Below are 24,125 nucleotides of genomic sequence, written 5' to 3' on the forward strand. Positions count from 1 at the left end.
TTCAAATCATTACCATACTGTCTTCGTGTGTGTTACCTGTTTGTATTGGAAGTAGTAACCGCATTCTGAAGCCGGGGGAAGGTGGGTACAAAGTCAGCCTAGTGTAGCTCGTTGGAATCACACTCATAACAGCAGCGGCGATTGTGTCGTAGGAGCGACAGCCACACTTGAGGTCCCCTTAGCATTCGTGCTTCGCCGTCCTGTGTTGGCCTTCAGGGGAGCGCCACTGTGGTTGCTACGTCTTCTGTCTCCCACTGACAAGGCCCCCATCTCCCCATCCCTTGCCCAGTTCCCAGCATGCAGTTTGCCAAGGATTTGCTTCTAGTGAAGGAGAAGGAGGGTGTCCTGCACGTTCCTATCATCCGGAGTGGGGACCTAAGCTATGAGTCATCAGTGAGGTGCTACACTCAGAGCCACTCAGCTCAGGTCATGGAGGACTTTGAGGAGAGAAGAAACACGGACTCTTCACGGATTACATTTCTGAAAGGGGAGAAGGTAAGTGGACTCATGGTGGCTCAAAGATGAAATTAACCTCCTTGTAACCTTGATTTGTCCATGAAGTAAATTAGATACAATGTACTCTAGGAGTTCTCTACAAATTGATAAAATTACTAATAATGCCATCAATTCCACTTTGTCTTTTTTTACAAGAAAACACATACATCATTGGTTGAGTTGGGAAGCATAGATGGAATCCAGCAGAATCAAATGTAGACCTCTTAGTCTGAAACTGCAATAGCGAAACCCCCAATGTCACTTAAACAGCAAAGAGTGAAAGAGAGTTCTCTGATAGCAAGGTCTTTGTCCCAGAGCAGTATGTATCCCAACATAGGATCTAAGAGACATGCGCTACACAGCTTCAAGGGTTGTCTTGACAGTGTGCATAAGTAATTACTCATCCTTTCACATTAAATTAAAGCCACTCTCAAGGGAGAAACTCAGTGTCTTAGATATGGCGGCTTCTGAATCTCACTCTCATCTCAGAGATGTGCTTCCTGTAATTTCATGGTAGCTCAGAGGTAGGACTGAGAGAGAATTGCATTTACAACCTTTTCCAAGTCTCAGTTTCAATGGCAGAGTCAGGTGTATGTATCTGTTGTTCAAGGCACACAATCCTCATTCTATGCAAAGCTCTTCCCACCATTTTTCTGGCTTGTTCATTCTCTTCCTCTCCTACTGTGTTTGATCTGTAGCTCCTATTTGTATTTTTTTCCTCTGAAGGTGTTTTTGTTTTATTTTGTTTTGTTATGGCCCAGCTGGTAAAAATACTTGCTGCTCTTCTGGAAGACCTGAATATAGTTCCCAGGACCCATGTCAGGCAGTCACCCATATCAGGTAGTCATAACTGCCCGTAACTCCAGCCCCAAGGGATTCAACTCCCTCTTCTAGCCTCCATGAATTTCTGTACACACACACACACACACACACACACACACACACACACACACAAATAAGTAAATACAATTTCAAGAAATCTTTTTAGATGTTCTTTGTTTTGCCTGCATGATCTATTATTTATACAATGTTATTCTGCATTTAGTCTTTTGCTGTCTTTACAGCATTATGTCTCAAGTTCTGCCTGTCTTTTAGGTCTTTATCTAATCTGGTACTTTTGGCTTTTGTAGCTAGAGTTTTCCTGCCTGGCCCACAGTCAGGACAAATCTCTCTCACCTGCCAGTCCCACAGACGCTCAGACCCGACCAAGTAAACACAGAGACTTATATTGCTTACAAACTGTATGGCCGTGGCAGGCTTCTTGCTAACTGTTCTTACATCTTAAAATAATCTATTCCATTAATCTATACCTTGCCACATGGCTCGTGGCTTACCGGCATCTTCACATGCTGTTTGTCATGGTGGCGGCTGGCAGTGTCTCTCTGACTCAGCCTTCCACTTCCCAGCTTTATTCTCCTCCTTGTCCCGCCTATACTTCCTGCCTAGCCAATGGCCTATCAGTGTTTTATTTATTGACCAATCAGCAACACATTTGCCATACAGAACATCCCACAGCAGGCTATTGTATAATATTTCATGGCATGTACCTAATCTGTTTTACTCATGCATGCCCGGGAATAGTAAGGAGCCTCCGTGTTCACATCAAATGACTTCATAGCTCTCGTCACCACAAATCATGCTTCAGTGTCCAGCCTCACAGGGGTGCATTTCCAAGGCCTGAGTGAGGCTCTCTTTAGAGATTTATCTTCTAAACAAACTGCTGTATCCTAAGATGTACATACACTACATTAGATAAAGGAATTCCAGAGAACTTTCCAGAACATTACTGGACATGTATGAAGACTGCGATCAGTCTGCATCCTCTCCTGCCATTGGCATTCCTCATCCTTTCCATTTTTGTAGTATAATAAAAATGAAGCTGGTTGTCATTTTGCTTTGTGTTTCTCTGCTACTGTTTTATGTGACCGTTTAGTGGGTGTCTCGGTTACAGTTTCTATTGATGTTATAAAACACCATGACCAAAAGCAACTTGGAGAGAAAAGGGTTTATTTCATCTTACAGCTTACATACCGTTATCCAGGGAAATCAAGGCAGGAACCTGCAGGCAGGAACTGATGCAGAGGCCATGGAGGAGCAATGATTACTGGCTTGCTTTTCATGACCTGCTCATCCTGCTTTCTTATACCAGCCAGGACCACCTGCCCAGAGTTGGCACCACCCTCAGGGAAGATGATACTTTACAGGCTTGCCTATTGGCCTATCCCATGGAGGTATTTTCTCAATTGAGAGACCCTCTTTCCAAATTACTGTAGCTTGTATCAAGTTGACAAAAAAATGGCTAGTACAAGTGATCCTGTTGTCAGCTCGACACACAAGCACATCATTATTCAACTGGAATCTTTCCTTTGTTGACAAGATGGCATGGTAGTATTAATATCAAAATATAAAACATTGTAACTTTTGAAAGTCCCATAGACTTTAAGAATTGAAACACTTTAAAAGTTCAGTCCCTTTAAAACATCCAAAGTTTCTTTCAAAGTTCAGTTTCTGATGATATCCAGAGTTTCTCTATAATTTCAAAGTCTCAAGTGTGGGCTCTTGTAAAAGAAAAGATAAGTTAAATACTTTTCTTACCCTGAAAGGAGAAAACCAGGACACAGCTACAGTGAGAACAAAGCAAACCCTACTTCAACAGTGTAGAAAGTTCACGGCTTGACATCTGAGACTCACTCACAATCCTCTGGGCTCCCAAGATGGCTTCACTTCTCCGCATTCACAGCACACACAGCTTGTCCCCTAGGCTCGGGCCAGCTCCATTCCAAAGCTGGTGCTGTCCTTGGTGGTCACCCCACAGTACTGGCATCTCTAAAATGTCGGTGTTACCACTGCAACTGTACGGCACCTTCACCAAAAGCCTCCCCTGGTCTCTCTTCAGGACTCTGACCCTGCCACATGGTCCCAAGCCTCAACTTCTTTCCATGACTCCTTCAATACTAGGGCTTGTACTGCGGTTCAGATTGCACCAGTGGCCTCTCCTGGCCTCTCACGGTGCCAAGCCTCAGATGCTAGCCATGAACCATTCATGCCTCCAAACACAGCACTGCGTGGGTGACTCTCCTATAGTCCAAGTTCAGCCACCCGCGCAAAGCACAGCCTTGACTCCTCAGGACCACAGCTTCTGTGTGCTGACCCTGAGGAAATACATCCAAAACTTTCACCTCAGTGATGCTGGTCTCTTCTTGATCACAGCTGATGCTTCAGCACTAGCTGGCCAGTTTCAATTGTCCCAGCAAAGCGAAGGTTTTATTTTAGTGGTTCTGAATTCAAAATATCACATAAATGGTCTTGATAAAGTAGAGTCTTTGCTCCCCTCTGGGACTTCACAAGCGAGGCCTCTGTGGTGATGGGCACTGTTCCCAGCACTGTCTTCCGTGTTCTCATAGGAACAGGTCATTAAGCTCTGAGCACTCAGTGGCTTTTCTAATCCAAAGTTCCAAAATCCTTCCACAGTCCTCCTAAAACACATGGTCAGGTCTGTCCCATCAATACCCCACTTCTGACTCCAGCCTCTTAGTTAGGGTTTTCTGTTGCTCTGATACAGTACCATGACCTAAACCAACGTTAGCCATTTTACCTAACTAAAATTTTTATTTGTGTAATAATAAATATCAAATTTTCATAATATAGTTGAATTTTGTCAATTTAGAAATTGATGGGGCTGGAGAGATGGTTCAGCAGTTAAGAGGATTGGCTGCTTCTGCAGAGGGCCCAAGTTCAATTCTCAGTATCCACATGGCAGTTTACAACTGTCTGTCTGTAACTCAAGTTCCAGTGGATCCAACTTCCTCACACAGATATCCATACAGGCCCAACACTAATGCACATAGATATTTAAAAAAATAAAAATAAACTACTTTAAAAAGAAATTACTATGGTAATATAAAATTAAAAGCAAGGATGTGTTCTAATATGATATATATTAATACTATAATTTCCTGGCTATGAAGACATGAGGGATATTTGCTAAGTTCAAATTTTAAACTATATATAGGAACATTTTTTCTCATGTGCTTTCACATTAATGCGAGTGTACACAAAGAAAATAAATAACAATTCTTGTGTCTTCTGTCTACTGTTTTCTATAACTCCTAAATCCAGGAAAAAAAAATACTTTAAATGGGAATCTCAAAGGGTTTAGATTTATTTTTATGTATAACTTCAATTTTAGTTTTTTGTGGTTATATACTTCCTTTTTTATCTTTTTAAAATTAGCCATAATGTTCTTAGCTCAACAGAAGTGTCACATTTTGATATAACCAAATGTATCAAAATCTTGCTCTCTGGTTTAACCCTTGGACACTTAGCATAAGAAGACCTCATCTGCTATAGAGGTTACTATACTCCTGACTCATCCTATGCTCATCTTCACTACAAAAAGTAAAGAAAGCCTTAGACAGTCATGACTCACAAAGGCTGGTCCTAGTTTTTGGAATTTTCTTTGTTAGTGGCACATTAGAACCCAAGTTTAAGAAGATATTCTTGAGCTTTGAGTCTGCACGTCTGTATTTGTTTTCAACTAAAAAAAAAATTCACTGCCTACTCGAGAAATAGCTTTTCATTTAATAAAAGAAATCGAATAGACCATATGTTACCCACTCTATAATCTATCATAATTCTTTAGCGTTCTCTGGAATCTTCATTTTCTTTGGCTTATTAAGCATATGTCTTCAGAGTTAGCATTTACAAAAATGTCTTTTTTAAAAGATTGAAAAGTCACTGCTAAATTCATGTATTCTATAATGAATTCTTATTGTAGGAAAGATGTTGAAGGAAAAGGCTGTTCTTTAGGAGCTTGAAATGATGTTAAGAAGCCACATACAGATGTTCACGGGGAAGTCTTGCCATTTAGCGTGATTTGGGAAGTATGGTTTAGAACTCCTTCCTGCCCCCACACAGCATGTGTAAAATAGTTGGGTAGTAAATTTAAAACGGTCAGGTGACAATATCCCACATTCCAGTTCATGCATCTATTGCTGAGGCTGCTATATATATATATAAACATTATGATTTGGGTTTACATTTTCTCAGAGACATGGTCCTCAGTGGAGAATATTCAGTTTGAGAAGTGCTTGGCTTCTGACCACCACCAAGAACTTGGGTTCTGTTCCCAGGTTTCCGTCTTCTCTAGTGTTTAGATGACATACTTTAGGTAGAAAATTGGAAAGCTCTTCAGCATTTAAAATTGTCTTTAACGTGAGATGCTGCCTTTCTGAATTCCTTACAAAATTACTCAGTTTTCACAAGGGAAAAGGAATTTATTCAACCCTCCAGGAAGAAGAGTCATATGCTGACTCCTATCTTTAGACTTCTGCTTTTTAACATGTACAAATGTCTTCATTCACCCAGATACCATGTGGGGAAGCACACCAGGGTCTGCAGGTGTGCCGTGGTGGGTTGTTGCTTGTACTGGTTTGATTTTCATAACTTCTCACCAAAACTTTCAAATGGTTTGGAATGTTTTTATAATACAAGCCTTATCATATAGGTGCATCCTATACTCAGACACAAACTGCTAGAATTAAAAATTTATCTTATAAGTGAAACTGCTGAGATGCTTTTGGGTTTGTGCCAATTCTTTGCTGCTGCAAAGAGTGAAAAGAATCATCTAGGAAAACTGCCTTTCACTGGTCTCCTCCTACAAGGCTGAATATGTCTTGTGTGTTGGTTGTAGGCAAAGAACTGCACTGTCTACATCCATGATGACTCCATGTTTGAGCCTGAGGAGCAGTTCAGGGTCTACCTTGGCCATCCTCTCGGAAACCACTGGAGTGGAGCCAGAGTCGGGAAGAACAGCGTGGCCACTGTCACCATATCCAATGACGAAGATGGTAACAGAAGAGAATCCCTTTAGCCTCACTTAGGTTGCTAGGATGTGAAGTGAGGGCTTACGAATAATATTAGTGTTTGGAGAGGAAAACTGCTAGAAAAGTACCCACTTACAGCAACCTCTGTATTTATTTATACAGAGGTTTATTTATACAACCACTATTTATACAGAGTGCTTGTAACCAATGACCACCTTGTGTGGGGCTCCTGTAAGTTCACAGGAATCCTTAACCTCGTTATGCCCTACATCATCAAAGATAGAGAACAAACATGTTTAAAAGCTAGGACAGGGATCTTAAAGTGGAGAGTAGAAATCACGTAAGTTGCTACAGGTCAGGCAGGGGGACTAGAAATACAATCAGACGCAGCTGAGTCCCGAGAACTGATCTGAAACACTGCTGTCCGCCTGACAAAGTCTGATTTCTAATTGACTTCTCAAACTGACAAAGACAAACAACCTCAAATTCTAACACCAAGTGACCTACAGAGTGACCAGACACCCAAGGAAAACAGCACCTGTTTTTATTCGAAACATCATTATTTTACTAAAATAGATTATTTTAACAGGTGAATACATAATACAAACCCCACTTTTCACTTAGTGTTTATTGTACTTGTTAAGCATGTTGTATTACTTTGTTTTACTTAATTCTGGCAATAATCCTTGAAGTAGATGTCGCTAACCTTATATGTGAAAAAACAGGGCATAAGCAAAGCACTTAATTTGCATCTTAGCTACCCAGCTATAAGCGGTGGCGCTGGATGAGAACCTTGATTTTAATTGGATTCTGGAATCTGCATTTTTAACTACTCTGAGAGTGGCAAGACTCCTAGAGGTCCTAAGGAAAAGTCAGGAACCATCTTGGACATCAGTAAGAAAAGCTGACCTCGGGGCTGGGAAGATAGTTCAGTTGGTAAAATTCCTGACCCTCAAGCATGAGGGTCAAGACCTGAATTCAATCCCTTAGCATCCACATAAAAAGCCAGATGCATTTCTATGTCCAGTGCTGAGAGGTGGAAACAGGAAGAGCCCTGGGGTTCGCTGGCCACCGTCCTTGCCTAGTTGGTATGTCCTAGGTCCCCGTGAGAGATCCTGCCTCAGAAAAAAAGTAGACGACTATTGAAGAACACTGCCTGCGCTTGCCATCTTGCCTCCCTGTGCACACAAGCATACACACAGAGAGAAAGACAGAGAGACAGAGAGAGAGAGAGAGCGAGAGCCTCGTAGTTGAATTAGCCCTTTATACCAACCTAGGTTCAACCCCCAAGGTGAACCTTTCTCAGATATCAATGATCAAGACTCAACACGGCCGAGGCTGGACAGATGGCTCCGAGGTTAAGAGCAATGGCTGTTCTTGCAGAGAGCTGGGGTTCAGTTACCAGCAGCCACTTTAGCTCACAACTGCCTGTAATTCCAGCCCCAAGGGATGTGATGCTTGTTTCTGGCCTCCATGGGCATCTACACACATGTGTACATATACATAGACACAGATGAAAGAAAAAGATTCAAAAGGTAACCAATTCACCCCATTCAGCAATGTTCCAGTGTTTCAAAGAACCTCTTACCTAGGACTATAAAGTCAAGGTGAAACTTTCTGAGAAAGTCAGAAATAACAGAGATGAGAAATTTCTGAAATATTCTGAAATACACTAAGATGATTATAAAATTAATAACTGCTCTGAATTTTCCCATCATGTTATCTTCTCTACCACTGTCCTAACCTTCCTTTCTTCATGAAATTTGAATTCAAGGGGTAAAAATGAATATTAATATTAATCATTTCCCAACAACAATAGTGTCTTAAACCACATTTGAATTCAAGGGGTAAAAATGAATATTATTATTAATCATTTCCCAACAACAATAGTGTCTCAAAACATAAGTCAAGAAAGCTTGTGTTCCTTAACTAACTATACTGACTGAAATAAATATTGAGAACTTAGAAACAGCAGGCACAGTTGAGACAAAATTCCAAAGGCCCAGAAATAAACATGGAGTCGGTACACTTAAGGCACATCTAAATGAGATGCACTGTAAACCTTTGTAGTTTGTAACTAAAAAGGTAATTTATGTAACCGATCAATTAGATATTTATCAAGTACCTTCTATGTCTCAGTCACTTGATAAATTGTGCAAATTTTAATTTTAAAAGCTTTAATTTAAAAACATTCTTTGAATGTTGGAAGCTTGGCCATTATGCATTTTAAAGTCTCTAGAACATTTCTTCATTTTTTTTGTTTTTAATAAGAATCATTGAGAAATAACACCCACAGGAGCCCAGATGAGTTCCTTTGTCCAAAACGTTGCTCAAGGGTAAACACTGGTTGATCTTTATGACTGCTGGCCATTTGGCTGGTACAGGCCTCTGTAAGCTATTTCCTTGGGAGTCTGATGCTCTGAGTTATTCTAACTTGCTCTTATTTTCCTGCCCACATTTCCTTAGCCCCTACCATTGAGTTTGAAGAAGCTGCATACCAAGTCCGGGAGCCCACAGGGCCAGATGCCACGGCAGTGCTGAGCATCAAGGTCATCCGCAGAGGTGATCAAAATCGGACCTCCAAGATTCGCTGCAGCACTCGTGATGGCTCTGCCCAGTCTGGTGTAGACTATTACCCCAAGAGCCGAGTCTTGAAATTCAGTCCTGGTACGTGAGGGCCAATTTCAGTCTTTGGGTTTCCTTTTTTCTTGTTTTTATGTTAGCCTTTATTGGTTATACAGAATAATATGTTTCGTTATAATATTTGTATACTTGTATGTAATTTGTTTTGTTCATATTCATGACCCCATTGTCCTTTCTTGTCCCTCCCATTCACAAAGATCCCCATTCCCTTCCAACCTGTCCAATTTATAGGGATCTTGTTGTTGTTGTTGTTGGTTTTTTGTTTTGTTTTGTTTTTTGAGAGACAGGGTTTCTCTGTGTAGCTCTGGCTGTCTTGGAACTTGCTCTGTAGACCAGACTGATCTCAAATTCCAGAGATCCACCAGCCTCTGCCTTCCAAGTGCTAAGATTAAAGGTGTGCACCACTATTGCCCAGGCAGGGTTTTCTCAGTGGAGAAGAAAATGTCATATTTGAATAAATGATTATGATGAGCTATTAAATTAGAATAGAGTAGCTTCAATAATATAAAGCATTTACTAAATATATATTTGAGATTGCAAGTAAAAAATTATCTAGTTTGGAAAAAAAAAAGTACCCATCCATAGAGCACACTGAGCATTTGGGTTTATTTGAAAGGATTTTTGTTAGCCTGTTGTTTAGTTGAATGAAACAGCACTTGATTTTAAATACAGATACAACATATGCACATACACCATTCGATGTATGGTGAAAATGGTCCTGGGCCCTTTAGGGCTTATCAAACTCTGAAAGACACACAATCCTAATGTACAAATGGTTTTACATCTACTGGGAAACAGAATAGCCTGTCACAAGCTTCCTAAAACAGTTTATCCTAGAGACAGGAACAAGTGCAGTCATTGCACTTGCGAGAAGCCCCTGAAAGGACAGGGCACGTTTTAATGTCATGTCTGAGTTGTGCCAGCCTGCACTCTCTGTAGTTCATACCCTCATCTTTGATCTTTCTGTTCGGTCCTTGGTGAAGGTGTGTCTGGGAAGAGGGAAGGACAAGAATCAAGTCATAACTGTTGGATGGTCTGATGCATTGATTTGATAGAGAAATGGTTGGTGGTTCCTGCAGCTCAGACACCTCACTGGAGGTCTTTGGGGCTCTCAGCTGTCTTAGTCAGGGTTCCCATTGTTGTGATGAAACACCTTGACCAAAAGCAAGCTGGGGAGAGAAGGGTTTATTTGACTTTTCCACGTCATAGTCCATCATTGAAGGAAGTCAGGACAGGAACTCAAGCAGGGGAGGAACCTGGAGACAGGAGCTGATGCAGAGGCCATAGATGGGTTCTACTTACTGGCTTGTTCCCTGTGGCTTGCTCAGCCTGCTTTCTTATAGAACCCAGTACCACCAGCCCAGGGATAGCCCCACCCACTTTTCATGGCCCTCCCGTATCAATCACTAACTAAGAAAATGCACCACAGGCTTGCTGGCAGCCTGATCTTATGGAGGCCTTTTCTCAGCTGACTTTCTCCTCTCCAATGACTTGAGCTTGGGTCAAGTTGACAGAAAACTAGGCAGCACAAGTTTCATGCCTTGAGTGTCTAGTTGGTGTTTAGGGGAACGGTAGCCAGTCTTCCATATCTGCAGTATTTCTCCTTACTTTGTTTTTGTTGTTTAAGATTCTGAAGGGAAGACAGGTCAGAAGCAGCACAGACCAGATGTGAGAAGGAGGGAAGGGAAGGTCCTTACTGCCCTGCACTTCACAAGAGATGGAGGGAACTTCTAAAGCTGTTGCCTGCCTCCTTCCGGCATCTGGGCCTCTGTGGTGTGATCTTTGCAAAGCCTGGCCTGGTAGGCAGCCTTTGAGCCTTTGCTTTGAAGGGCATCTGTGTGCAAGCTCTCATAGCCACATAAGAGCTCATGCATAAGTGTAAAAGGGAAAGAAAAATTAAGCAAAAAGTTTAAAAAAAAAAAAAAAAAGAGTAACCAGGATGAAGTGTACTTTGGATCATAGATTTTTATTACAGCCAGCCTGTGTCAGGCAGGGGCCATTAATCCTTGTATGGTGTTGAATAGTAAATCTGCACAGTGCCGAGTCTCTGCCATAGGTAGAATTTGGTCTATAAAACAGTCTTCACTCGAGATGGGTCTGCAGTGTTTAGCAGTCATTGCACTTGCGAGAAGCCCCTGAAAGGACAGGGCACGTTTTAATGTCATGTCTGAGTTGTGCCAGCCTGCACTCTCTGTAGTTCATACCCTCATCTTTGATCTTTCTGTTCGGTCCTTGGTGAAGGTGTGGATCACATCTTCTTCAAAGTCGAGATCCTGTCCAATGAAGATCGAGAGTGGCATGAATCCTTTTCCCTAGTCCTTGGCCCAGATGATCCAGTGGAAGCAGTGCTTGGGGACGTGACCACTGCAACTGTTACAATTCTAGACCAAGAGGCAGCAGGAAGTCTCATACTGCCAGCGCCCCCCATTGTGAGTTGCTTGATCCAAAGGATGGCGGGTTATGTGTCTCACTGGCCAGGAGATGAGAACTGGGGAGGAGATAGATCCCTGTATGTGCTTCTTCCAAGGGAATCTCCCCTCCTACTTCCCCCCCTGCAGAGAATGTTGGACCATGTCTGGAGACATTTCCTCTTGGTACATCTCTCACACGGGGTCCTATGACCATCTAGTGGGTAGAACCCACAGACTCTACAAAATACCCTTCAGAGAACAGCATGGCCCCCAACAAAAAAAAAAAAAAAACAAAAAAAAAAACAGTTATTTGGCACAAATGCTAATAGTATGAAGGGTGGAGGAACCCATTCCTGAAACAAGACCAAGCTATCGCCACACTGATTGGTCAAAGGTAGAAAGTGCAATTCAGTGGATCTTCTAATTGCTTTGGTGGGAAGAGTAAGAAAACAAAACTGCTGCATGTCCATTGTCCTCCAAACTTATTGCACACAGAATTAAGTGTATGTGGAGATGTGGTGCCATGTTTTTTCAGTTTGGGAGGAACAGAATGAATGCCATTAAGAAGCAAATGCCCAAAGGTCACCAATGGACACTGAATCCTTGAGTCAAGTAACCAGAACTCCTCTTCTAACTTTCCCTAACTAGTCTCTTATATATCAGAAGAGAAGATTATTTTAAAATTTATCTCTTATTTGACTATGAAACAAATACACTACCTTCATTATTACTTTTTTTCTGTTTTGGACAAGCATGCCTCTATGTGCCACTAAGAGTTTAATGCAACTTGAAAATAGCAACTGGCCATTAGAAACAGAATTTGGGTCCGTTGTGTAAAAGAATTCGAATATTTTTTCACATAAGAGATAAGGCTCTGGTTTCAGAATGCCGCTAATAGGATAATGAGGCTTCTGGGAGGATCTCCTCCACTTACAGTGTCTTAACCTTGGCCTGGCAAGGAGCTGCAGAGTTTCCTGTTTTGGGTTATGGGGTTCCTAGGAGTGAAGAGGCTGTGGGGTCTCAGGGAAGGCCGAGGTAGTTCCCCACAGCAGCCTGAAGCTCTCCTGCTTTCTCCTAGGTCGTCACCCTTGCTGACTATGATGACGTGGAAGAGGTTGCAAAGGAAGGGATCAAGAAAGCCCCATCCCCAGGCTACCCGCTGGTCTGTGTCACCCCCTGTGACCCCCACTTCCCTAGGTATGCTGTCATGAAGGACCGCTGCAGGGAGGCTGGCGTCAACCAAACATCTGTGCAGTTCAGCTGGGAAGTGGCCGCCCCCACTGACGGCACCGGGGCTCGGTCTCCCTTTGAGACCATCACTGATAACACACCCTTCACCAGCGTCAACCACAAGGTAAGGAAGGAAAGAGCTGGGCTTGCTCCTGCCACATTCCATGGAGTCTGTGCGTGGCATTTGCAGTAAATCAAACAATCAGGTCTAGGCTTAGATGTTAGGAAAAGTAACGTGGTATAATAGGAAGAGAGCTATGCAGTTGTCTGTTGGCCTGTTTACAAATCCCAAGTATGCCTACCTTTCAGCCACTTAATATAAAGGAATTTTTTGGCCTTTCTAAGTCTCTTGATCTGTAAAATAAAATTTATTTTACTCGACCACTTGACAAGATCACTGACCAATGTGCTTTATAAATGATCAAGCAAGTCCAAGATTCCAGGTGGGTACCATTACGTGATTCCTTTTTATGTATTTTAATCATTCAGTAAGTGTTTGGGTACAAACTTCTTGAGGATTCAGATTTCTACCACATTCATGAGTCTTCAGATGACCAGCAGATGAGGGGTGCACAGTAGGGAGTGGGTTTTAAACAGGATAGACCACTTGCTGTGTGGTCTGCACTTGGCAGAGCCCTGCGGGAGGACACGATCTCCTAGGGCAGCTGTTGTTTTTTCAAAGAGCACACACACACCCCACCTACCCCCCACCAGAGAGTGGTGTCTAGTACTGTTTGCCCAGACTTGGGAAGAAGTAAAGTGCCCCACAGCAGAGTTCTTCATACACCAGTGATATGGGTGGGTTTTGTTTTGAGACAGTCAAGACCCAGGCTCAATGCACGTTCTAGCTGTCTGGCACGTAGCAAAAAAAGGCTATGCATTTTCACTGCAACTCCTTTCCTGACTAGTGCTGGGCCTCTGAGATTATTTTCCAACTGTATTTTTTGAAGAACAGGGTCACTCATAGTCATTGGTTTTCTGCACAACTTTCTCACAATGGCCGGGAAACCCATTCTTTTGCAATACAGCACACATTTAAATCACCTTCTGTATTGTTAAAAAACTTAAGAGCTTGAGAGATGCTTGTGAGATAGAGCCCTTGCTGCACACACAGGGGAACTTGAGTTTGAATCCTAAGAACCCACATAAAACTGGGCATGGTGGCCCGTCATTTCAGTGGTCCTAAGGTGAGGTGGGTGGTAGAAACAAGACAATCCCTGGAAGCCTGCTAGCCTGGAGTGTGCAGGACAGTGTCAAACAACAGAGATCCTGCCTTAACAAGGTGGAAGACAAGTACAGAGAGCCCGAGGTATCAGTACACACACACACACACACACACACACACACACACACACACACACACACAAGGAGAGAACCCTTTAAAGGAAGACTTAACAGCTTACTTTAAGTATCTGATTCTGTTCCAACAGAACCTTGTATTTGAGCCAAAGGTACATTTGTTTTACAGGTACTGAATTTGTAGCATTGGGACTGTAACTTCTCTCCTGCGTTGAACTAGTGACTAATACTCTTTACCCTAGTTTCCTTTGCTTTATGTTCATTTCTTCAATTATTTATTGAATACCATTGTGTTTATGCATTTTTGTAACATGCCCAGCATCCCTCCTAGACTAAGTCCATTTATAAATAAATAAAGAGGTGGCAGCTAATTAAAAAAGTTTAATGGGAAAATTTTCTTTAATTTTTAATGGACTTCAGTGAAAATTGTTTCCATGGGAGGAATTGCAACATTTATGTGATTGCTTTGTGGGAGGTCTAAGGCACACAGAACTACTAATTAACTTCTCTGACCTGTACTTCTGTGTGTGCACACATCACCTGACATGTCCAGGTGACGGGGACCCACATTGCCTCTGAGCTGCCCTCCCTCCGCTTGCTTCTGCATTTCTGGAAATGCGATGGAGTCTGGAGAAAGACTTTCAAAGGCCAAGAGGTGTCCGAGGCCAAGTTCTCTGCCTCAAGCTTTTATGACCCTCTGACCTCGGCAGTGTTGTGGGGAGTGGTGGGAATCTCTCTCGGCCTCTGTTACTCAGGAAGGGCTCCCTGCCTGACTCACAGGAGCCAGGATGCTATCAGCAGGTTTTTGCGAAAAGGTGAAGCTCTTTTGAGCATATGACTGACAAAGATCAGGAACTAACCCCTGCTCCGACCAGCCTCCCTGGTCAGTCAGGAGTGGGAGAACTTCTGGGAATGGAAGAGGAGAAAGGCCGCTGTTGGGGTGACAGGAAGGGAAGACGTGTTTCTTTGGGAGGTGAGCTGCATTCTGTGCACAGGATCTTGAGGATGGGACACCGTTGACCAGTCGTCTTAGCCTCTTGCATCCACTCTTGAAAGACTGATTCTAACCCAATCCTTAGGGAAAAGAGTGGAGGCTTTTTTTCTGGAAAATAAGGAATTATGGCCCTCGTGTGCAGGACTTAACCTCGTGGAAGCACATTCTCAGCAGCAGAGGCCTGGAGGCCAGTGAGTCTTGCTGGAAAATGAGAAACAGTTGCGTTGTTCTAATGCTAAACTTCCAGTCTAAAGAGAACAATAGACACAGTTACTGTAGACTGTCTTTAGAAGCTTGTTCCATGTTTACTTGCTCATGTCCTGTCCCATCCCTTTAGACTACCAAGCATTTACTTCTCTGGCCCTACTGCTTGGTTCGCGGTGGATATTGTTGACACAATGTACTATGAACAGATGGACATATCAGTGGGTTGATGGGTGGATGGATGGATGGATGGATGGATAGGTGGCCCCCATAGCTGACTTGGTAACAGTGCTTGCTGAATCATACCCATCAGATACAGTGCTTACGCAGCATATTCATGTCTGTGATGCTTTCTCTGTCTCATAGGTCCTAGACAGCATTTACTTCAGCCGGAGGTTCCACGTGCGTTGTGTGGCAAAGGCTGTGGACAAGGTGGGCCATGTAGGGACCCCCTTGAGGAGCAATGTTGTTACCATTGGAACAGACAGTGCCATCTGCCACACCCCAGTGGTGGCTGGGACAGCCCGAGGCTTCCAGGCCCAGCCCTTCATTGCAACCTTGAAATACCTGGATGTGAAACACAAAGAGCATCCAAACAGGTCAGGCAACATCCCCACCCCCCACTCCCACCCCCACCCCCACCCCTGCCCCCTGTGAGTAGATTGCAAATATCCTGTGTGTTTTCCAGCTGGGCCAGATCAGTGAGAGACGGTTCTGCAAAATTAGATAGTTGTAATTAGAGCTTCAGAAGAAAGGCTTTCTTCAAAGCCCCCTCGAGGTCTGGCCACTTGCCTGTCTTCCAGCTTCATTCATCTCACCTTGAGCATTTCACCTGCCCCACCACCTGCGGAGAATCACTTCCCAAGGGCGTCCAGCTCTTTGGTGTTACATGCTTTAGAGCCCCCCTCCAGATCTCCCACTCACTCCACTTACTGTAGTTAAGTCCTCTTGTTCCATAATGGGCCACACCACGCAGCATCTCTTCTAGGAATATTTTCAGCATTCCCCCCAGTCCTCTGTCCGTCTCTGCTGCCTTCCACGTGTTAGCATCATTCTCGGCGTCCATGTGTGGTAGATAGTGAAGACCTTGAAGGACAGGACCGTGATCTATTTTGTATCTCTTCCTTCCGGTTCAGTGCTTCTGGTCTTCAAGACACACTTGCTGAATATCTGCTAAACTACTGAGTGATAACACAGCCAAAACCACAAGTCACTAGACTTCTTTTTCTCCCCTGCCACCATGATTTTAATGGGAGACAGATACTTTCCTTTCTTGCAGAGCAGAAGAGAATTCCTCCATGTCATACATATTCATTAAGCTTCATAGATTTTAAGCATTTACCTTTTTTGAACAACTGAGTGGGGCCAAGTATATGCAAATCCCTCTTCTCTTCAAACAGAATAGAATTTATTTGGGTTAAGGAGCAGGAACAGAAGGACACAGGCAGCAGTGACCCTTTCCTAGGTAAAGAGCCATGCTCCTTACATCTCATGTCTGGATTCCTCTGGGGAAAAAAATGAGCTTACAGACAAGCTTTCGAAACTCAAAGCCCAATAAGCTTTGTGAAAATTTAAACTTGCGCAATGAAAACAAATGCAGCCCATAAGTACAGCTAGGCTTGTGTCCCAGGCTTTCCCCAATAGTTATTAAGTTCATATTTTATTTTGAATTGTATTCCGCATGCACGCAGAGACAAAAGCAATACCGGAAACCATCCTTGTCCTCAGAGTGGGGAGGCGAGATAAGCAGTCTGTCAACATCGGAGACCTAACAGCCAGTGTAAATAAGTTACACAGGGCCTGGGACAAAGGCTTCCCAGGGCTGAGGTCAGAATGGGCTGCAAGGTGGTGGGGTGGAGGCTGGAAGAGAGAGATGACTGTTTTCCGAGGGAGAAAGATGCTGTGGTTAGTAGGATTTGGCTGGGTGGAAAAGCTGACCTTAAATTTTAAGAGTCCAACTGTTCTAGTTTTCATTGTTATTATTATTATTGAAATCAATGCTTAAAAGCATATAAACAGGCTGGGGAGATGGCTCAGTGGCTCAGGCGCTTGGCACACAGTGTGGAGAGTGGAGTTCAGATCCTTAGAACCCTCGTGAAAAACTCAGCAGTCGTTGAAGCCACTTGTAATCCCAGCACTCGGGAGACAGAGACCAGGGAGCTGCTAGAACCAGCGAGCTCCAGCCTCAGCAAGAGACCCTGCCTTGAAGTGGAGTGAAATCCGGGGCGACCCAGCTTCTAGCTTTCTCGAGTGCACACGGAGGCACGCGGTGCATGTGCACTACACACATGCAAGCATGCATGCACACAATATACAGGACACACACACAAAGAAGCATATAAACATGTCAGCCCTCGGTATATATGTCGACAGAGTTGGTGGCGGCAGTGGCATCTGTCACTAGGCCTTAGCTCCTAAAGAGACAAGGCTGCCACTTAAAGCAGATGGAAGCTTCAAGGTGATTTGTGAGTGTAATGTTATCCTGTATGGGAAGGAAAAAAGGTCTGTACTTCCTGATTGCCATGGGTCTTGAAGATCCTTTAGGAGTGAAAGGGACCCTACATGGATATGTACACCAGAGGTCCGCAAGCTGTGGGTCGTAACCCCTTTGGAGTTCAACTGACCCCTTCACAGGGGCCTCCTAAGACCATCATAAAACACCATTACGATTCATAAGAGTAGCTAAATTACAGTTATGAAGTAGCAATGAAAATAATTTTGTGATTGAAGGTCAGCACAACATGAGGAACTGTATTAAAAGGTTGCAGCATTAGGAAGGTTGAGAAACACTGATCAACACCCTCATGTTCAGATACAAATCCTACATGGAAAACTTCAAGGGAAGAAAAAACCGCTCAGTTCGCTGGCGAAGACAGATTAGTGATGCCAGAGGAATGTGTCCAGGTGACTGCTCCATCCTGCAGCTGAACACTTCCGTCTTCTCCCCTCTAGAATCCACATTTCGGTGCAGATCCCTCACCAGGACGGGATGCTGCCCCTCATCTCCACTCTGCCCTTGCACAACTTGCATTTCCTGTTGTCCGAGTCCATCTACAGACACCAGCACGTCTGCTCCAATTTAGTCACCGCCCGTGACCTGCGAGGACTCTCGGGTGAGTTTGCTCCTGTGTCACAGCTTTGGAGGTGGGGCTCCACGGGGAGGAATAGACTTTTCCTGGTTTCTAGTCCTCAACTCTGTATCACTTCTTCCTTCTTAGAAAGCATCCAAACCCAGGGAGCACAACTGACAAACAGGAAAAGGGGTGGGGGGGTCTTTCAAATCCAATTAGATTCCGAGCCTGTTCTGAGCCGTTACCTAGACCTGACCAAAAATGGCTTGACCTCTCTCAGCCACTGTGTTCTGACCTGTGACGTGAAAACAACTATTTCTACCAGTCAAATTGGGAGAAGCTGATGTGTTGTTACATTTAAGATGCCTCCATGGTAAATATTGGTTACGTCCCCACCCATGGAGACCATTCTTAGTTTCAGGCTCCCATGACAATAACAACTTTAGAAAGTGCAGTGTTAGATGCTGAAGGATGGATGCTCTAGACGCAGGAACTGAGGAACTGAGGTAAAGTTTAGGCAACATAATTTTCTTTAGAGGTCAGCATCTACTTGAAGGGAAGGGAAAGAAGCAGGACTGGGCAGAGGGAAATGCCCAACAGCACAGTAGCCCAGCAAAGAGAGAAATGCTGATGGAAACCTTGTATAGCCCACCTCCCTCTGTCACTGGGTGGGCCTGTCTAAGCAAGAGCTTGACCTTGGCTGGCACTCCGCAGCAGATGAGGGCCTGAAGACTCCAACAGCTACAGGCTGTGCATCTGTGTTCACCACAGCAGACATTTCACTTTACAAAAAGTCCTGTCTGTTTCCATTTACCTTGGCTGGTGCACATGAAATGCATGCCCACCCGCCCGCCCCCTGCCCCCACCGCTTCAGCTGATGAATCATTCAACAGCAGTTTTGAAGACAGAAATGCATTCATCTGCTCTTTCATATTCATTAAGTAGCATTTTTGGTAGTGGTGGTCTTTGTACAGTAGAATTAGTTGAGCACGAATTATTCTTAAACCATTGAACTACACGTGAAAGTTGAATTGGTCCAAATACCTAGGCAATGAAAAAAAATGGTATGATTAAAAATGGAAAATCTCTACCTCTCCCTGCTTAAAAATATTTAAATTCATCACAGGTCAGTTGAGTTCCTAGTAGAACAAAGGGCTGGTTGCTGGTGGCGGACATTCTGTGATGCTTTAGCTCTTTTAAATATGATGGCCACTTTTAGTAATCTAAAAGTTATAGTCTGAGGCCAGCAAGATGCTTAGAGGGTGTGGGCACTTGCCTCAAGGCATGGTGACCTAGTTTGGTCTCCAGAACCAACATGATGGAAGGAAAGAACTGACTCCCGCAAGTTGTCCTCTGACCTCCATGCCATAGTCTTATATACACATGTGCAGGTGTGTCCGTGTGTGTGCACACACACACACACACACACACACACACACACACACACACACACACATACATTAAAATAAATAAATATGTGAGAAAATTAATTGTATTTCAGAACAGTTCACAGGCTTGGCAGTGTTTGATCCAGGAATTTGGACATGCAGCAGGTGAAGTTGAGTCATGCATCATTAGCCAGCTGTTTACTAATTGAGGTGGTTTCCCCCCAAGAGTTCAGGAACTGTTGCAGGAAGGATGAAAAGGAAGTCAGACGATGACGGCTTTTCGTAAAGCTGTTTTTCAAATTGGTCTTAAAAATAGTTATTCATGAGTGAGTGATCCACATAACAAGTCAATTTCGTCAAGACCAGTGGTGAGCCATGGGAGGTGTGGAAACACTTGGAAAAGCTGCTTTATTCTTCCACAGTCTCAGTTGTCTTCACCCTTTCTCCTGGGTTTCTTAGAGGGGCAGTGGCCCATTTAATACCAGACAACAGGTAGCTCAGTGCTCTGTCTCTGTCTCTCTCGGTCTCTCTCTCCCTCTTTCTCCTCTTCTCTCTCCTCTCTCTCTCTCTCCCTCTCCCCCCCTTTCTCTCTCTCTCATTGGTGTGTGCATGTGTGAATACTGTATCTTGTGCACATGTTCATCTACGTTGTGAGTGCTTGTACACATGTGTTAGCCAAAGCTCCATCAAAGGTCTCCTCAGTCATTCTCCACTTTACTTTTGGAGATAGAATCTCTTCATTAAGCCTGGAGCTCTCTGGCTGCCAGTGAATTTCAAGGATCCACATGTCTCCGTGCTCCAGCATTGGCACTACACACGCATGCCTCCATACCTGGCTTTTTTCTGTGTGTGCTGGGATCCCTCATTGGGTCCTCATGCATATTCTGTGGGGAACACTTTACCTGCTGAGCCATGGCCTCAGCCCCCAGTAGGCAGCTCACCCCTTTACAAGCTCTCCTCTGGACCTCACTGAACACTGGGATTCCAAGGTAGATCCAGCCATAGTCACAGATGAACAGTTAGTTCATCACAGCCTCTCCTGGCAGGCTTAGACCTTGTCCCTTATTCCCTCTGTCCCCTGCAGAGGCAGGGTTCCTGGATGATGCCGGTTTCCACAGTACGGCCCTGGGCCCTGGCTATGACCGCCCCTTCCAGTTTGACCCGAGTGTCCGGGAGCCTAAGACCATCCAGCTGTACCGACACCTGAACCTGAAGAGCTGTGTGTGGACCTTTGATGCGTACTATGACATGACAGAGCTTATCGACGTGTGTGGGGGCTCCGTGACTGCTGACTTCCAGGTGGGTACTCTGGGTTCTTGTGCTTGGGTGCCGTGCCATCTCTGTTCTGGAAGTACATCAGTTAGCATGTAGCATTCCAAACTGGGCTAGCCAGGTAGGCAATATATTCTGTATAAGTCCCTTATCTGGGTCTTGGCAGTATTGTGCTTAAGAGAGCCCCACGGTCTTCTAAATCAAGTTAAAGTATAATAAATTACTATGGCAAGTCATCTGTACAAAAACCGAGTACCTACTTCTTCAGATGGATGTGTGATTCTTTCCTCTGTGTACACTTTGGAAAAAGGAGATTTACATTCGATAGTGGGGTTCTTTATGTGGGTGTACTCTCTTCCCCACTTGGAACAAATCAGACTAGCAGATGGCAGGCCTCTCAGAAGATAACTCTCGATTCCACAACACTGGGAAGAGTACATTTTTTCAGGCACTTTGACTCTGTGCTCATTCCAAATCCACAACCCCAGCAAAAACAGATACATACACAGGCATGCATGTCTGTGTGCGTGTTTAGCAAACCACTATATTATTCCTGATGACAGCAGCTTTTCTAGGGAGAAGCCAGAGGCTCAGAAGGACAGTTCTGTGAGAGCGACAACGGCATTAGGCTACGTCACGGGGAATTTAATTCTCAAGTTCCATCCCACTTTTGAGCATTTAGCTCAGGGAGCCAAACATGTTAGCTGTTTGTTTTTCACTCCAAAAACAAGTTCAGCCTCACTAAGTGAGAGAATCTGCAGAGAGATTTCAATCATTGGGTGAGTGTCTTTCAAATGCAGTTTCTTTGTTCCGGGTCCTCTGGTTTTGTGTGCAGCGCTGCCCTCTACTGGATAAAATTTCAAGGCAGCCCGCGTTTGTTCTGTTTCTGCAGATGCCTGCGTAGTCCAAGGATGTGAACAATTACAAATCTGATCATTCCTCCCCTCAAAAATAATGTTCTCCATTCACCATGATTTTTCTTCAATTACAGACCTGGATATGTTTGTTCATACTAGTCTTTAAAAAATCCCAAAGGCAAGGATTGCTTATGCCCACTTTTAAAATCTGAGACAGAAAAAATAAATACCCCGAGTATTTCATTGGTGTGTGTCTCTAAAAATAACTGGAATTGCTGATTGTAATTGGAAAAACAACCAGGGAAACGAGCAGTAAGCTCTCAGTCGGTGTCCCTCAACTATTACCAGTGGACTTCAAGGAGACAACCTCCCTGAGTTCCTATTAAACTGTGACTCCTCCTCTCTGCATAACAGAAAGCAGATACGCATGAAATAGTTGTTGGGGAATGTTCTCAAAGATTAGCACGTCACGTCATCTGAGATAAAGGAAAACAGTGAGAAAGAAGGAAAAACACAGGCCTCGGTGTCTCGCCCTAGTTGCCCAATAACAAAATCAAACTGTTCCAAACTTACTAACTTAGCTTTTTCTCATAAAAGAAATACATATTTACGGAGAAAAATATGAATTATTAAATAAATTCTCCCATCCATACGTGTACACAGTTCACTGTGAAATCATCGGCTGGCATTTTGTTATTTTCCCTTCCAGTTTTTGTTTATGGCCTAGTAAAATTCATGTCAGTGCACCAAATTAATAACTGTAAGTGGAACCCCCTCAGAGAATGGTGTTCCCTTGAATGTGTGATCTGTTCTCTTTTCAACATTTCTCCAAAATACTGTCTGTGCCAGTAAACTGCTAGAGCTCCTGTAGCCCTGAGCTGTTGGTAAGTTTCCTAGATGTGATGTTGATGCCTGGCCTTGGTTCCTGGAGCATCAACATGGTGTTCACTAAGACCCCCTGAGCCAGGCCTGTGTTCGTACCAGAGGACGGGACCTGGGTGCCTTTCCGGTCACCACTGATCAGCATTTCCTACAGGTCTCAGGTCTAGCTCACTGACAATAGGTTACAAGTCAGCAAGCCAGTCCCTTGGCCTGTGAGACTTTACATTTCCAGTGAATACTTCTAGAAACTGAAGGTTGGAAGCAAAGACGGTTCTTAACTCTTTAAAATATTTTTGTTCAAGTGTTACCTCCCCAGAAAAGCCCTTGAAGATCACTTCTTCTGAAGAAGCATCCAGGCTACCTTGTACCCACCCTCTTCATGTTTCAAAGACACACTGCAGGTGTAGGCCCTTGATCAGGAATTACTGTATGAGCCAGTGACCAAGGGGGAGGATGGAAACTGAGCCAAGAGCTGAGGGTCTTCTGCCCTTTCCTCCCAGGAAAGAAGTAAGCCTGTTTCTCATACACTGTTTCATTGGCAGGTGAGGGATTCGGCTCAGTCCTTCTTGACAGTACACGTGCCTCTCTATGTGTCCTACATCTATGTGACAGCCCCCAGGGGCTGGGCCTCCCTGGAGCACCACACAGAGATGGAGTTCTCTTTCTTCTATGACACAGTTCTCTGGAGAACAGGTATGCCGATGGACGTCTTCATTGTTCTATCTCACATTCAATTGTGATTAACTAAGCAGTGGATTCTAGCAGGGGCTACTTTCCTGTGGTCTTCTAGAGAGAAAGGAAGGCTAACCGGGATCTAGTATGCTAATCTCTAATTCTTTTGTTTGTTTGTTTGTTTGTTTGTTTTCCCATTTCCAATGTCCTGTACCTCAACATGACCCCAAGCTACCGCCCCTTACTTCCGCTTCTTCCAAGCTCACCTCTCCCTTTCTAGGGGTGACACCCTTCATCTGCTGGAGAGATGCTGAAGAGCTTCAGAAGCATCTTTTAGATAGGCTTCATCTCTAGTACCTGAAAATGCATCCGTTCTTCTGTTGATGGCTTGAGCTCAAATCATCTGTTTGTTTTACATTCCCCAAGGGAAAAGACCTTGACATTCTCCTGCCTGAACCAAATCAACCCATTCAGCCTTTGTCTCTTGGGGGTGGGGTGGGGAAGGGGTTCATAACTTTTATTTTTCTCCTCCTTTGATTACATTTTATTTTAGGTTATTCTGAACCCGTTGGGCATCATGCCTCTAACTGCCCCTACTCACTGTGTGTCAACCCACAGTTGACTTTCTACAAGGTCCCTTGTCCTCTCTATGGTTTGAGTATAAAATGTAGATGTCAGGACTTGTGACTCTGTTAGGTCCTAAAAGTGGAAGAAAATACAGTATGGAGGAGCTGCAGAACCAGGAGTTTTAGATCCACTGTTTTCTAAAATGTGGGCCTACCCTGCATCTGGGATAAGTGGTATCCACATAGATAAAGAGCCCCTACAAGGACAGTGGATGTGGGGGGGGGAAACCAGAACCAAGAATGAGCGGCTGTACCG

At 44.0% G+C, this 24,125-nt stretch overlaps 1 protein-coding gene across 1 annotated transcript in view; it reads left to right on the forward strand.

Moving 5' to 3' along the window:
- Positions 1-24,125, forward strand: part of Fras1 (Fraser extracellular matrix complex subunit 1) — a 353,235-nt gene that overhangs the window by 313,964 nt on the left and 15,146 nt on the right. The window contains exons 58-66 of the mRNA XM_059274782.1: positions 290-495; positions 6,188-6,344; positions 8,787-8,987; positions 11,205-11,392; positions 12,453-12,728; positions 15,468-15,700; positions 18,054-18,214; positions 20,645-20,859; positions 23,114-23,264. Coding sequence (XP_059130765.1) covers positions 290-495; positions 6,188-6,344; positions 8,787-8,987; positions 11,205-11,392; positions 12,453-12,728; positions 15,468-15,700; positions 18,054-18,214; positions 20,645-20,859; positions 23,114-23,264 — 1,788 coding nt within the window. The remainder of the gene's footprint in view (positions 1-289; positions 496-6,187; positions 6,345-8,786; positions 8,988-11,204; positions 11,393-12,452; positions 12,729-15,467; positions 15,701-18,053; positions 18,215-20,644; positions 20,860-23,113; positions 23,265-24,125) is intronic.

The sequence above is a fragment of the Peromyscus eremicus genome, chromosome 10, assembly GCF_949786415.1.
Source record: "Peromyscus eremicus chromosome 10, PerEre_H2_v1, whole genome shotgun sequence".
NCBI classification, from domain to species: Eukaryota; Metazoa; Chordata; class Mammalia; order Rodentia; family Cricetidae; genus Peromyscus; species Peromyscus eremicus.